Source organism: Kogia breviceps, chromosome 10 (genome assembly GCF_026419965.1).
Source record: "Kogia breviceps isolate mKogBre1 chromosome 10, mKogBre1 haplotype 1, whole genome shotgun sequence".
In the NCBI taxonomy this organism is placed as follows: domain Eukaryota; kingdom Metazoa; phylum Chordata; class Mammalia; order Artiodactyla; family Physeteridae; genus Kogia; species Kogia breviceps.
The window spans coordinates 105,328,310-105,344,215 of record NC_081319.1 but is presented as its reverse complement, the minus strand read 5'-3'; the positions used below and the strand labels follow the sequence as shown (position 1 = coordinate 105,344,215).

Genomic DNA, 15,906 nt, shown 5'->3' with positions numbered 1-15,906 from the left:
TATAATCGACTATAGTTCTGTTCTCTACAGTAAGGGAACAAAATCCAGGCTACCTAAAAGTGTCATTTAAAGGGATCACAGGCTAAACTAAGGGAGCTGTACTTTAAGATAATCAGAGCTAATCCTTATTGACCCCACTGGAAACTGCTACTTAGTCTATCCTGCCTGTGTTGTCAAAGGGAAAGAGAAAGAAAACATGTCATAAATCATCTTACATTATTCCTAACAGTTCTTTCCACACTGTGATTAAAAAGTATAAACCTAGAAAATAAGTAAACGCCTAAAACCGTCCTTCTTCCTGCGGGCTTGTGGCCCTGTGCTAGAAACCACCAACCACAAAGAAGTGAGACGACCGTATCCCCGACAGGAGAGTGAAAGGGCTCACAGACACGATGGAAATCTCCCTCACCCTAAAGAGGCTGCCGTCTGCTCTCCCAGCACCAGTGCTTAGGGTTCAAGTCCAGACCACTTAAGCCACGTGGGGAGGTGGGAAGCCCGAACGTGGCACAGTCTCAAAGAAAAAAAGACAAGAAAGACTCTTGAGGAGCCCATCACAACACTGAGCCCGGACCAAACCGGAGCCGGCGCTTGGCATATGCTCTTCTGGAACCAAGCGCCGGGATGCCCGGATTCGTTCAGGTCCGGCAGCGCACGGAATGTGAGCACAGCACATGCCGGGTGCGGGGGGGGGGGGGGGGGAGCGAAAGCCCATCCACGCCCACTGCGGGCCACTCCCCACGTCCTCGGACGGGCCCTGAGCCTGAGCTGGAGCTCGGGCTGAAGGGACGGTGCGAGAGTCACAACGTGGGAACAAGTGCTTTCACAGCAGATGAGGCCTGCGGTCCGCACCTCCAGAAGCGGCTGCCTCCACAGCCCGCCCCCCGCCTCCCCGAATCGCAGCGCGCACACGCCCTTCCCGAACCTCGCACGCAGCAGCCACGCGTCCCCCCGTCTCTTCAAGACCCGCCTGAAGGCTCCTACTTACGTAGTGCGTACAGGGTGAGAATCACTCCGGCCAGGCAGAACCCCTCGAAGAACCTGAGCGTGCTGAACATGGTCACGTTGACAGACAGCGCCACGGTCAGTCCAAAGACGAGGATGAAGACGACGCAGAAGAGCAGCACGGGCCGCCGGCCGGACCTGCACGCGGACAGGGACACGGTTAGTCACCGCCGCCGGGTGGGCCGCCGGCCGCGCGCCACAGCATCCCTGGGATTGCCGGTGCTGGACGAGCACGGCGCTGAGTCTGTATCCCTCCTGCACCCACCGGGGCAGGCCCAGGGGGAGAAGGCCCCCGGGGGATACGCACGCACCCGCTCGACTTGTAGATTAGGGAACACAGGTCAACAGTACCGCACAACAGGCGGGAACCAAGCCCTGTTGGCGAGTCTGTTCCCCAGTACATGGGGAATAATTCAACACAACCAAGAATACCTTCCCCAAACACCAACCCTGACACACCCAACATTCATGGTCTTGAGAAGCTGCTGACCTTTGGAACCCGCTCCAGGGTCAACACAGGCCCCAGGCAAGCGGCTTCAAGCCGTTTCTCTGGGCTGTTAACTAGTCCGGCCCGACCTCACCTGCGGCCTGGTGGAACCAAGGGCGCCAGCCGGCTGCCGACTGGTTTCAACTGTTACGATGAGAAGGTAGCCTGACCTGTATACAATGGGTGTGGACCTGAAAGTGAAGCCCCCAGGGGCCCATCCTCTGCATCTCGGGAAAGGGCAGCGCGCACCCTGGGCTGGTGGGCTGAGGCGCCAGCCAGTGAGAGCTCGGTGACCACGGTGGGGGGGGGGGCATGTGCCTCTAGGCGTGGCCCAGGGTGGGGGGCGGGGTAGCGGTGGCCCATTGGGATGGGGAGGCCCTTGTTCTCCATCCCTCCCAAGCTAATGTGTCCCAAGTGAAGCAGAACGCTCCACCACACAGAGGAATGTGACACAGCCGGAGTGAACTGGAAGGAAAGCTCACAGGGCAACTGGACCCCATTTGCCAAGGGAACGAAGTCCACGCCTGGCACCCCAAACACCCAGGCTTAGGACGAGGCACCCACCTAGAGCAAAACGCCCAGAAAGGGCAAATGGAGAGAAATGGAGAGTAGATTCGTGGTTGTCTAGGGCCGGGGTGAGAATGGCAGTGACTACAAGTGGGTAGGAGATGGAAATGTAGCCTCAGCATGTGGTGCGACTGCATAACCCTGTACACACTGAAACGCGCTGAATCGGGCACTTAAAATGGGGGAGCTTTATGGTATGTAAACTCTCTCTCAATAAAGCTGCTTTTTTTTTTTTTTTTTTTTTTTTTGCGGCACGCGGGCCTCTCACCGCTGCGGCCTCTCCCGTCGTGGAGCACAGGCTCCGGACGCGCAGGCTCAGCGGCCACCGCTCACGGGCCCAGCGGCTCCGCGGCACGTGGGATCCTCCCGGACCGGGGCGCGAACCCGCGTCCCCTGCATCGGCAGGCGGACTCTCAACCGCTGCGCCACCAGGGAAGCCCAATAAAGCTGATTTTTAAAAAAGCAATACTCAGTAATGCATGGCCTTGTCCTGTGCAGGAGATGGATGTAATTTCTAGAAACTCTGGGGGCAGGAACTACAGGACACAATTTCATTCAGAATTCCTTGGGCTTCTGAGCATATCCCCATCAGTCACTTTGGTTTCGAGAAAGGGGGACAAGGCTGTGAGCTCAACGCAACGTTAAGTCAACCTTCTTATCGAGGTTTTAGCCATTACCCCCCTTGACTCGTGCTGGGGTCACTAAGCCCTTATCAGCAAAGACTCTATAGGTAGTTTGGTCCAAACCCAACCCGTTTACAGAAATAAATTTAAGCATGGTTTAGTTGGTCTCCTAAAATGAAGGAAAACAAAGTCTCACTTATCCATGTTTGTTTACCTCGACTTCGCTTCTCTGTAACTCGGGGACAACCGTCCTGCATCACGGTGCGCTGGGGCCACTAACAGGGACGACGGACAGGGCACCAAGCAGCATGTGGGTCCCATTCCCGCGTCCCGCGTCCCTGCCGCCCACCAGACGTGCTCTGCCCTGTCATGGTCTGCCCTGTCCTGACACTTTAGGAAAGATGCTGGATTTTTTTTTTAACTTGCAGAAAGGATTCTAAATCTTTCCCTCCCAAACGGTTGCTAAACTCATGAAGGAGAAGTTAGTATTAGGAACTGTGGGACCAACACGGCCCTCAGAGTCAGAGCCCCCGGCCCCGAATCCAGGCTCCCTGAGGAAGGATGGAATCTTGAGGAAGACCAGGCTCCGTCAAACGAGCCTTCTGCTTTCTTCAGGAAGGGCCGTCGGGTATAGACACGTGCAAGTGATTTAGAAAGCACTGGAGTTCAAGTGCGCACCGGCTGCCCCAGAGCTGGGGCCCTCCCCCACCGGGTGACCGGTAAAATCGCACCCCCAAATCTGTGCTGTGCAGAATAACGGCCTCGGGGGTGCCCCGGTCCTAATCCTCAGACCCTGTGACTGTGTCACCTCTCGAGGCGAAAGGGGCTGTACAGACGTGACGAAGGTGAAGGGCCCGAGGTGAGGTGACTGTCCAGGTGGGTCCAATCTAAGGACCCGCAGAGCCCGTCCTGGCTGCCGGGAACCAGAGAGATGACCTTGTGAGAAGGACCCGACCAGCCACCCCGGGCTCGGAAGCTAGAAGTGGGCCGGGAGCCAAGGAACACGAGCAGGTGGAGAAAGCAAGGAAGTGACTCCTCTCCTGGCGCCTCCAGAGGGGTTCTGCAGCCCTGCGGGCGCCCTGAGTTCCGCCCGGCGCGAGCTGCAGGACCATAAGCTAGCTCAGCCAAGCCACCAAGTGCCTGGCAGCTGTGACAGCAGCCCCAGAGAAATACGACGGGGTCCCAACAGGACACAGATGTCCCGCTCCAGTGGAGGACCCCGGGGAGATTTTAACGGAGGGATTATTTACAAAAGGGTGGGCAAGCTGGGAGGGAAAGCTGGGGCTACCACACACACCGCCGCGCCCCCCCCCCCCCGCCCGCCCCACTGGCCAGGCTCAGCCAGGAGCCAGAGGGCAAGAGGGCCTGCGGTGCAGCCCATAAAGGCAGCCTCCCGGGACCGGCTGGACGAGACATGCAGCATGTCCAGCCAAAGACCCAGTAAGGAGGGGGGACGAGGTCATCGGGCGAGAGCCACTGACCGGGCCGGTCCCCCTCTTCCATCTAAACTAACGCGTGACACTACATACTGTCCAGTCCCAGAGAGAACGTGTGTGGAAAACACTCACTTTTTAAAGTTTTCTTATAGATGCTGACTGCGGTCTTAGCTTAACCTACGACTTGATCAAGTTCCCTACACAGCCGTGAAACGGTGCCAAGGGCTGTGAAATCCGGGCTCTTTCCCTCTACACGTGTTTATCTCCTTGAAGCAAGGCTCTAGCAGGGAGTAAAATGCCAAAAATAAATCAGGGAGGGTGGAAAACACCAACCTTGCAAACTGGAACTGAGGCCCACTCAACACGTGCAGAAAGCGCCCCGGCACAAGCTGCCTGCCCTGACTCCCCAGCGTCCCTTGTCCACCCACCGCGACCTTGGCGAAGCGGCCGCGGCATCAGACTCTGGCTGCTCGCCCAGGAAGACCCCAGACCCTCCTGTCTTCTGTCCCCAGGCCTGGTGTGCGGTCAGAGAGGCCAAACGGTGTGGATGGGTAAGAAGTAAGAAACCACAAAAACACGTCTAAACAATTTAAACCGTCACAGATCTGTTGGTCAAAGTCCGTATTTACTTCCCCTATTAAATCTCTCTGGAATCAGGACACTAAAACCTCAGTCAAGTCCGTGTTTTTAGAAAGAAGGGACGTGGTTATATTACTATAGCTTTCCCTACCTATTTCAATGCAGGTTTCTAGGAAACAAAAGTCCTTGTGGTTAAAACACTGGGATCAGAGTATCTTTTAGGTCAGTATAGCTCACTCGGAAGACCTTTAAGCTCAAGTATTTGGTTTAAAAAAAAAAAAAAAACACCCCAAACCCTCGCCCTTTCCCCGCCTCCACCCCCCAAGAAAAGCCACCACCAAACCCCATGCGAGGGCGGGCTGTGGGTTTCCAGAGATCACTGACAGTGTCTCTGTTGCCGTCTCCAGGGAGTATGTCCTTAAGAAGCACTTCCAAACGATGATTAAGCAAATTCTGAACCCTCAGGAAATCACACTTTACGTTAATGCAAGGAACTCCCAAATAAGGCGCTAGCTTTGGGGAAGAAGGTTCTAGAACCTGAAGTGGGCCTCCCTGGGCTCCCCCCCGCTGCTCTGTCCCCGCAGGCGCTCTCTGGAGCGCCAGCCAGCTGTCTACACCCGTGGAGCCAGGCTCTGGGGCCGCCACCAGCTTAGTCTCAGATCGTGGCTCTCCGACCTAAAAGCCGAGTTAATCTGGGGATTTTCCTTAAACGTCCGTGCTTCCGTCTCCCCACCGTGAGACAGGGATAATAACACTACCTTCCTAACGGGGTGCTGTGAGGATGGGATATTCTAATCCACGGAGATACTCGGCACAGTGCCCGGCAGTGCCCGGCGCTACCACTGTCGCTGTTGCTATTACCATGACTACCCCCCATCGCCCTCCGACCAACCTGTCACCTCACCCTGAACCACACGCCTGGCCCCTGACCCACCAAGTAAAGCGTATTCGTTCTCGCCTCCGGTCACCACCGCTCTGCCTGCACTGCCCCGCCGTTACCCACATGCTGTGCACTTTTCAAGGTCCAGCTCCCCGTGGACCCGCACAGGCATCTGCTGGCCAAGCCCGCTACAGGACTGTCCCTCTCTAAGATCTGTGCGGCGTCCAGGGCGCTCGCTCACGGGCACGGCCCCACCGTCCCGTTCTCAGGGGGTGAAGCGAGTCCGGCGTGTCCTCTGCCCACCTCTTGATGCCTCTTGTATATCCACCCGCTCAGGGCCCAGCCCGTAAAGCCTCAAAGCCACGGCCCCAGGCTCTTCCTAGGAGGAGATGGGCTCGCAGGTTGCAAGCCGCTTTTGCTAGATTCTAGCAGCCGGGGAGTTGCAGTGAATTTAAATTCTCACTTCAAAAGGGTCTGCTCTGTGCACTGGCCAATTATTTTCATTCTGAATTCTGCGGGTGGCAGCTACAGCCTCTGCTCCGGCACCCGCACCAGGGCAGAGGAGAGCCTCGGTCACGGTGAGCTCACACCGACCGTGCCCCGTTAAGGCAGCAGAGGCTCGCTGCGGCTCCCGGGTGTGTGTGGCGGGCGTGTGGGTACTTACCAGTCAGCAATGCATCCAGTTATCAGGTAGCCAAAGATTAATCCAACCAGTAAGGAGAACTTAGCGACATGGACCTTCCAGGTATTATCACACACAAGATCCCACTAGAGAGGGGCAAATAGAAAACAGGTCAGAGAGAAACACACACAGAGGCCACTTGTCAATCATAAGGGCAACACATAACTGCGCTCAGGGTCATGACACCTTTTACAAGCTCTGTCACACAGAGCACTAAGAGTCTCTTCAATGTTTTTGAAAATCCAACAATGAGAAATATAATCTGCCCACAGAAGGCGGTGAAACGTTTTAGCCCGGGACAAAGGATAAAAGTCTGCAGGGTCTCACCCCCCCCGTGACATCCGCGGATGAGTCTTTCCCCATCCTGCCACCACAGGCCGGGAGTCCCCATCGCTGGCACAGCGGTCACGCGGCACGGCAGGTGGAGAGCCTCTGCCAGCGTTTTGCACAGGGTATCACGGGAACACGAGGAAACTGAAAGCAACCTCTGTGTTTCCACCCCCAAAAACTCCCGAAACTTTATAAGTCGTCTTAAAAATAAAGAGGGTTAGCAGTAAATACTGAAATATCAACTTTAAGCATTCTTACTTTTCTTCCTCATCAACGCCCCTTGTGTTTTCCCGTATTACATCCTAAAGCCACCTGCTCCACTTGGAGAGAAAGCCAGTCAATTGGTGAATACACCACTTAGACTATTTTTATAATTCAGCTTTATTATTTAGAAAAATAAATAAAGATAACCCTCCAATCTTTCCTTCCTCCTTTTGCAGAAGTGAGAGAGAAATGCACGTCTGTTCCCCCGAAGTGACGTGTGTCCAAGTGGAGCTTATGTGAAAACACGGCGCTCAGTCCACAAGCAACTGACATCTGGGCCCGAGGGGCAAACGGATGGGGTCTCGGCTTCAACGGGCTTTGGGACAAGCCGAGCTTCCGCGCCAGCCACTGCGGAGGGAGGCGCCAGCCTGGACCGAGCAGGAAGGCAGCCGCCCGCCACGTCCTTCCCTGGACTCCCTGGGACACATCCAGGGCCGGCACCGCTAGCTGCACGTCATCTCATCATTAACAGTTCAGATACAGGAGTTCTTTACGGGGCTGACATCCCCCTGTGTCCGCCCGGGGACCGGAAGCGCCACCTGGGAAGGCGTGAGAAATGCACATTCTCGGGCCCACGCCAGACCCCGGATGGGAAGTTCCGGAGGAAGCACAGCAAGCAGTTTAACAAGCCGTCGGGTGACAACGAGGCTGCCCTGGCCTGCCGCTCGCCTGCTGTTCTGAATACGGTGAATGAGCTTCCCAGGCCGGGGCTCAAACAGTCAACCCCCAAGAGCAGGGTGAGGCCGAAGGCCGCGTGAAACATGCACACAGCAGGGCCGCTCAGCGCTCTGCGCAGCAAACGCCGGGTCAGAAACGAGGGTGTGAGCTAAGGGGGCTCCTGGAGGCCCGCCTGGAAAACCAGCACGCCCGCAAGTCCCAGCGAGTGTACATTCCGTCTCCCCAGCCCCGTTTACACGTTCGGAGGCTGTTTGTGGACTGTTTTCTCTCCACTCTGCCCTAGCACAGGACACAGCCCACAACGTGCTTGATTTCCAAGGCTAAGAGCTGCATCTACCAGCCCGTCCGGTTCCTCCGGGCGAGGAGATGCTCACAACACCTCTAAGCGTTACGATCCCAATCGCATCACACCTTCCTGCACCTCAGCCTGGCACGTTCTTGGCAGCGGAAGGACACGCCCGGTCCCAGGCTGCTGCCAGGGGGAGGGGGGAGGGGGAGGGGAGGACGGGGGGACCAGCTGCTGGCTCTGTGGCCAAGAATCAGTCACTCCTGTCCCCACCCAGACTTCTCACTGATGAGCTTGTTTGAGGTTAAGGGATGCCAAGGAGCACATTCTGCTTATATTAGATGGCCAGGAGACAAAAGAGATTTTCATAAAAGCATCTGGGGGGGGGGGGGGGGGCGGACTGCCAGCGCTGCTGTGAGTTCAGGCTCCTGAACAATAACTCGCCCTGGCCTTGGGCAGCCGTGACCCAATTCAGTTGCTACCTAGTCAGACGTTCAGTGCAAATCTCTACCAATTCACAAGGCGGGGGTGGAAAACTGAAACAGCTGAGGGAGACAGAACGGCTCCCACGGCCAGGAGGGAAAGGCAGCCTGCTTAGCGGTGTCTGCTGGCCCCGCTGTCCTCGGCCTGGGGGGCAGGGTGGGGGGCGGATCCAGGACAAGGCGGCCACCTGGCACCTTAGCCCCTCAATCAGGCCCTGGAGCAGACAGCATCTCTAAGTCAACAAGGACTCCAGACCCCAGCGGGCTCCCCAAGATAAAGCTCCTCCTGTTCAGGGTCTGCTGGACACCCCTAAAGCCTGGAGGCCCCTTGAGCTCCACTCCATAAACAAGGTGGGGTAGGGCTGGGGATCCACGGGGACAGCATCCCTTGTCCGATCACCCCACTTCTGATGAAAATAAGACATGCTCAGATGTCGTACAACCTCCAGAAGAATTTCAGAAGTACGAGGAAGCTTCGAGATCACCTCGCTTTCGAAATCTGTCCCACTCTCGATGAGACACGGCGATCGGTCACTTCACTAAGCAAAGGCTAAGGGACGTTCAGAACCCTAACTCGTGCGCAGCCAGGACTCAGAGGCACAGGTTCCCTCTGACATCATCACCTGTCCCCCCCCTCTCCTCACACCTATCAATCACGGATGCCAGAGGGCGCTCCCCCCCCCCAGCGCGCCCGGCACCCATGCCCCACTCCACCTCTGCCACGGACACCCTGTTTCATGGGGACGCGTGACGAGGTTCACTCGTCACCCTCTCGGTGTGGGTTCCCGCGGTGTGGGCTGGAAAACACCACTTCCAGGCTCCCTTACCGCTAAGCTCTCACGCGTAACTGAGGTTCTGCCCGTCGTCTGCACTTAACGTGCAGCGCACGGCCTCGATCTAATTTCCAGGGTGACTTGAGTTGGGAAGAGCGTTAAGCCGGGAACAGCTGGGACGTCCATCTGGTGGTCACATCAGGCCGGGCTTGGTCTGCAGGTGGCCGAGGTGTGATTCCAGATCCTGGGTCGGACAGTGACCTGAACCCCCGGCCTCCTAACTGTGACCCAGTCCCTGGACCGGCCAGTCCTCGGGAGCTGCTCCGGGCACCCTTCAGGAGGCTCAGCTCTCAGCTGCTTCTGCAATTCGGCGAGCACTGATTTTATGATCAGATCTCCCTGGGAAGGAGTGTGCAGAGCAAGAGGAGAGGGGGCCCCCCCCACTGAACTAACACAGGGGTCTCCACGCATTAACCGCTCAAATCCATTCCCTTCACAACAACGAGAACAGCCCTCCAGTCAGGCACTTCGTCAGCAGGTTTAACAAGATCGCAAGAGCGGAGAAGCCACGTCCCCGTTTCACGGTCTGACACGCCTGCTTCCCTTGCCGCTGTTCCAGGACCGGGGATGGTCGGTCCTCTGTGATGCCACGTGTGCTCCATGGTGAGAAAACTGACCCTAGGATGGGATCTCCATCTCAGCTGCACATGTTCTGTTTTTCTAGAAAAAGGCAGTGGTTACAGAAAGTCTGGTAGACTGTTTTCCTACCTATATAGTTTAAAGATAAGCTAGAAGAAATAAAATTTATACTCTTTTCAAAGGAATAATCTAATTGCTTGACTTGCCAGAGAGGAGAAATATTCATCAAGGCAACTAATGAAGTTTCTAAAGAAGATGGAAAATAAATGGGAGATGAGGAAGATAATCTTATTTTCAGCAATAATGAATACTATGATAAAGTAAAATGCAAAACAAGAACATAAAAAAAACTGGAAGAAAACAGATGACTTATCCAGTGTTGAAGGGGAGAGAGACTCCCTAAGGACAAAAACTAAGAGGAAAAAAACTACCTAAGGAAAAGATGATGAATTTTAAAACAGTTTATCTGTTAGTCCTTATTATTCATTTTACTTATTATTTAAAACCTCCCTGCATCAAAAATACCATAAACAAAATTATAAAGAGATAAATTTGTAAAATATATTGGAAAGGGGATCAGAATGGATCACCCCCAAAACGTGCCCCTCTGGCCCAAGGATGATTGTGAGCTGCAGCAAATGAGAATCAGCAGATTTGGAAAGAAGCCTCCTCAGAGCGTCCCTATCTGCCTAAAAGCAGAGGCTTCTGAGAAATGGAGAAGGCCACGAACCCCCTCTCCCGGGGCAGTCCTATGGCCGTGAAGACAACGTCGGCACCCAGATGCGTCTGCACACAGCCTCACGGACAAATTAGGAGTTTGGGACTGACGTGTACACACTACAATATATAAAACAGATCATCAACAAGGACCTACTGTGTAGCACAGAGAACTCTACTCGATATTCTGTAATAACCTAAATGGGAAAAGAATTTGAAAAATATGTCTAACTGAGTCGCTTTGCTGTACGCCTGAAACTAACACAACATTGTAAATCCACTGTTCTCCAATATAAGATAAAAATTAAAAACAACCTCATCTTCCGTTAGCTCCTCCATATATTTCCTTCCCAAGCGTGCCACCCCTAAAAGCCTCAACCCCTTTTCCTCTGTCTCCTCACTTCTGGACAAACGGACTGTCCTTCTGGTAAGACGTGAGCCCAAGTTCCGACCACCCCTTTGAGTTACGGGTCACCAAGCGCTCCTGTGTGCCCGGCTGCACTTGGCAATGAACCCTGGTTCCCTCTTGTTCAGCTGCCTTCAGCCTAGTTCCCAGGGCCCCGGGCACAGAACCTAGGAGGGTATAGAGAGGAAAAAGGTTTTCTCCTCCCCTACAACAGCCAAAGGGTTACTATCCTTAGTATTTCCATAACAATATAGGCTGATACTCCTACTAGAAATGGGTAAAGCACCAGGCAAATTAACAAAATATGAGACAAATGGTTAAAAAAAAAAAAAAAAACACCTAGGAAATGCTCAATTCCACTAATTAAAATCAAAGCTCAATATTTTATTTTCAAAAAAAATTTTTTTTTAGTTTCTCCAAAACGCAGGAGAAACCAAGAGGACCAAATCTGTGCTGGGCGTGTAAACGAAGCACTGCATCTCTGCAAGGACGTCTGGCAACACGCGTCCAGTGACTCGAAACCGTGAACACTCTTTATCCCAGCAATTCCCTTTCTTGGAAGTTTTTCCCAAGGAGACCATGACTGATGCCCACAGATGTCCTGGTGCAACGATGCTCGGTGTTTGTAACTCGTAAGAAATGGGAACCTGCCTGACACCCGGCAAGACTATATACAGCATGAGAACGTTTGCTCGTGAAAAAGCAAATGACGGAGAAAAATGCTCACCATGTAACGGTATGAGAAAGGCTCAGAGTAAAACACCATGAAGAGAGGAGATATCTGTGTACACAGGGAAATGAGAAGAAGATATTCCAAAATATTTATAGTGACTATCTCTACAGAGCTGAGTTTTATTTTCGATTTTATACTTTTCTTGACTTTTCCAAACTTTCTACAGTTAATCTATCAGCCTTATAACGAAAGAAAAAAAAGTAGAGGTGAAAGTAATGTAAACCCACCCACAGTGGTAGGTGGAAGTGACAGTGGTTAAGGTGAGACCAAATGATTTAAAAAAACAACAAAACAACTCTTCACCTTTTCAGGAATATGCATTTTAACACAATCGAAACACTCAGGCCTAGCGGAAGCTTGTTTGGAAAATGACTAGAAACGAACTACATCTTCGGAGCCTGAGGATTACTGATGATGTTAATGTTCACTGACTAAAGCCAAACACATCTTTTAGGAGACTAAGTGAAAAATTTCCCCCTAGTTTCACCTTTTGCGCTGGAGATGCCCAGCTGAGGCTGTTCCATTAGAAACCACGAGGGTTTCACCCGTCGCCACGCAGGTCTGTTCTAACCCTGGGGACTCAGCAGAGATAAACAGAAAAGTTTCCGCTCAGACACTGCTTAAAACTTCAAACGCTTCAATGAAACAAAATTCCTGACTGAGCTGCAGGAATCTAGAGAAATGCAGGGTCGGCATTCTTCTGCAACCTTTTTTTCCGCCTCAAGTGGTATTTCAGCAGACCCTCATGAACCACCGTTTGATACACCAAGGATCTGCCCTGCTCTGTGTTTCTTAACTGGAGACAGCAGAAGTGAAAAGAACATCCCCCTGACACACACACACCCTGGAAGGCTGGCCACGTAAGCCGGACCCACAAAGCACATCAGCTGCCATCAGCTGCTCAACACTGAGACAGCCTATGCGGGTCTGTGTTATTCAGTGGTTTGGTTTTTTTTTTTTTTAAATGGGTTTATTTTATTTATTTATTTTTGGCTGCGTTGGGTCTTTGTTGCCGTGCGCGGGCCTTCTCTAGCTGCGAGGAGCGGGGGCGGCTCTTCACTGCGGTGCGCGGGCTTCTCACTGCGGTGGCTTCTCTTGTTGAAGAGCACGGGCTCTAGGCACCCAGGCTTCAGGAGTTGTGGCTTGCAGGCTCTAGAGCGCAGGCTCAGTAGTTGTGGCTCGCAGGCTCAGTAGCTGTGGTGCATGGGCCTAGTTGCTCCATGGCACGTGGGACCTTCCCGGACCAGGGATCGAACCCGTGTCCACTGCATCGGCAGGCGGATTCTTAACCACTGCATCACCAGGGAAGCCCTGTTTTTGTTTTTTTTTTAAATCTAGCAGTATTTGGATTTCTTTTCCTAAAGCCGCTATCAAAATTCAAGAAATACTGCATATTTTGAAAACCCCAAATTATTCTCTGCTTTTTGCCTCTAAGTTCATCCTCCAATTTTAGGAGATTCACAGCAGCCAACATAACTGCCAATTAGGGCTGGCACTCTCTCAAGCCTCCTTAAATGACATAATGAATGACCTTGCCAGATACTCTGGGAGGTTTTGGGGTTTTTTTTTTTTAGTTTTGTTTCCCTGTTTTTCATTAATTGCTGCTCAAATGGCTCCTCCACTTTCTTCTTCCCCAACCAACTTGGTGCCAAAAACCCAAACACAGCACATTGAGGGAAATAGTTGGACCCAAAATCTACTGCGAGTCTGTTGGTGTTCCATGGAAGGGACCAGCAAACCCGCCCTGTCCTCGTGCAGAGGAAACCGGTCCAAACCTACAGTGTCAAAGCTGGTGAACTTCTTCAACCTCACGTAGCCCCGTTTTGGACTAGTGTAGTAACTTTAGACTCACCCTAACCCTTACTCAGTGATCAGTCTCGTTCTGTTTTTCTTCCAGTGATGACTCTTACGCCTGCCGCCCTTTGGCTGTAGCACCGAAGAGAGATGGACGTGACAACGGCTGCAAACTGTCGCCTTCAGGGGCTTTCCCGGTTCTTACTGAATTTGACCATTTTTAAAGGGCTGGAAGTATAAAACCTCTTTCTTATAGCACAGGGAACTATATTCAAAAAACTATAATGGAAAAGAATGAAGGAATATAATGATATATACATATATATTATGTATAACTGAATCACTTTGCTGTACACCTGGAACTAACACAACATTGTAAATCAACTACACTTCAATTTAAAAAATAAATAAAAATTTAAGAAGCTAACTTAAAAAGGAAACAGAAAATTAACCACCTAAACAGGCCCTGAGTAGTGGATGTAGGATCATCTCTGCGAGGTAACACGAGGCACTCAGTTCTCCCTTTCCTTTTTCTGAAAGGAAACAAGGAACACCGTACAGTTCTAAGCAGAGGTTTACATTAGTAAACGTCCTCATGAATGTGCCGTAATGCCCACAGCAGAGACGGTGAATAAGCAACGACCTCCTACCAGCCAAAACCTTGGAGAGTCTTTGCAAACCCTGCAATGCCTATTTCACTACCTCCAAGAAGGGAAATTGACAGTAAACCCTACACATTAAAGAGGACTTACTGCAGAGCCGGAAAGAGAGAAAAGAAACAAAAACAAAGAACTACAGCGCCCTGAACATTCAGCCCCAGGGAACTACTAATGCCTGAAGTGAATTCAACCCAGCGGCTTCTCGCAGGTAATTGATATTAAGTGACTGAAAGATTCTTTGCGAGAAATTAAACAGTTGCTACATGTGTTACTAGAAGAGATCTTTTAGTATCGCACAGGAACAAAACCGGACTTTAACATTTAAAAGAGCCGCACTAATTCTGGAAAGGAGCAAAGTGTGGAGACCTTTGGACAGCAGGGTCGGGGAATCCTGGGAACGAGAAGAATGTGCTGACCAGGTGATCAATCGGGGAGAACTCAGAGGCCGAAGGAAAAGCGTATCTTTTACCTGCGGAAACAAATGCCTCATCCAGCCCCACCGCCTGGCAGCTGTGACCCTGACTTCTCTCAGCCCCGAGAAGTGCCTCTGGGCCAAGTCATCCATCCCTCACCTCCCTGCCCTGCCAGGGTCCAGCCACGCCAGGGAACCCCCAGCTCCCGAAAAGCCGCAGGGCCCTTTGCCTGTCCTGCAATATCCACGCACACCCCGATTTTCCTGGCTCAATGGATAAAACGCACCTCAACCGAAATTATTTAGCACCGTAGATCACCTGCGGGTTGGAGAATGGCAGCCTTTCTGTGCTCCTGGCATTATTCCTTTCAATGGGCATAAAGTAGCTTTGTAAGCGCACAATTAATTACAAGGGGTAGAAAATTAGAAAGATACAAAGAATGCCTTTCCATATATTTAATCAAGTCAATTGAGAAGCTCTCCTCTTCCTCGTGCCCCTGCTCTGTACTCCGATGGCAACCTGTACTCAGGATAAACACCCAGACTATTTATCAGAACATATCATAATTGCCTGCTGCTTACAAATCTTTCTTTCACCTGCTCAGGGGTTGGCAAACTACAGCCCGCAGGCCCGACGTGGCCCTGCCCCGTCCTGCACGTCGAGCTCGACGGGGGCCCGTCTCTGCCGGTGCACAAGCGCGCGTGCCGAGCACAGGGGTGACAACACAGAACACACGGCCTGCAAAGCAGAAAATGTCTGCCATTCAGCCCTTCACAGGGAAAGTCTGCCGAGCCGGCAACCCGACCGTGAGTCCCTGAAGAAAGGGACCACGTCCTCGGTCTCTAAGCTGATGTCCGGGACGGGGCAGGACAGCACGTGGAGGTGCCACTGCGGGAGGGGACGTGCTCTGTGTCTGCTTGCGTTCACCGTGCCATGCATCTTCTCAACCCTCTTTCTCTCCGTGACTATTTCTTCAAACAGGATTTAAATAATTAATACATAATTCCGTATTCTACAACACTTATACAGGCAATATATTCTTTAAGTGTTTCCGCCATACTTCTCACCATCAGTAAATTTTTCCCAACGGAAAGAGAATTCTAGTTTCATTATAAAAGCCCACAGAATACAGGGTATGAGAAATTTATTTAAAACAATGAATAGTTCTCTCTTAATAGAACGAATCTGTCATATAAATTAAATATCGTCTCAACATTTGATAAGCACCCGCCGTGGTCTTGGGGCTCTGCTGGCTGCTTTGACTAAGCATCTTATTCAGGGATCGCAACAGCCCTACAGCACGGGCTTATGACCAGTGAGTCCATTTTACAGATGAGGAAATTGAGGCAGAGGCGAAGCAACTAGTCCAAAGTCAACTGATTTTTCAGTAGAAGATTATCGATCCACGTCTGACTGAAACTCATGCTCTTCCCCCACCCCAATAAACTGAAAGAAACAGCCTTTGCTCATGCAAAT

The 15,906-nt window shown here is 52.1% G+C and overlaps 1 protein-coding gene across 6 annotated transcripts in view; it reads right to left on the bottom strand.

Moving 5' to 3' along the window:
* The window catches only part of SLC22A23 (solute carrier family 22 member 23), a 144,210-nt gene that overhangs the window by 102,641 nt on the left and 25,663 nt on the right, over positions 1-15,906 (bottom strand). For 3 of the 6 annotated variants that reach the window (XM_067006834.1, XM_067006833.1, XM_059076601.2), the window contains exons 2-3: positions 6,239-6,342; positions 986-1,140 (exon numbers count right to left, since the gene is read on the bottom strand). The exons of 2 other annotated variants lie outside the window; for them this stretch is intronic. In XM_067006834.1, coding sequence (XP_066862935.1) covers positions 986-1,140; positions 6,239-6,342 — 259 coding nt within the window. The remainder of the gene's footprint in view (positions 1-985; positions 1,141-6,238; positions 6,343-15,906) is intronic. One more of the 6 variants, XR_010835199.1, reaches the window with a different exon arrangement.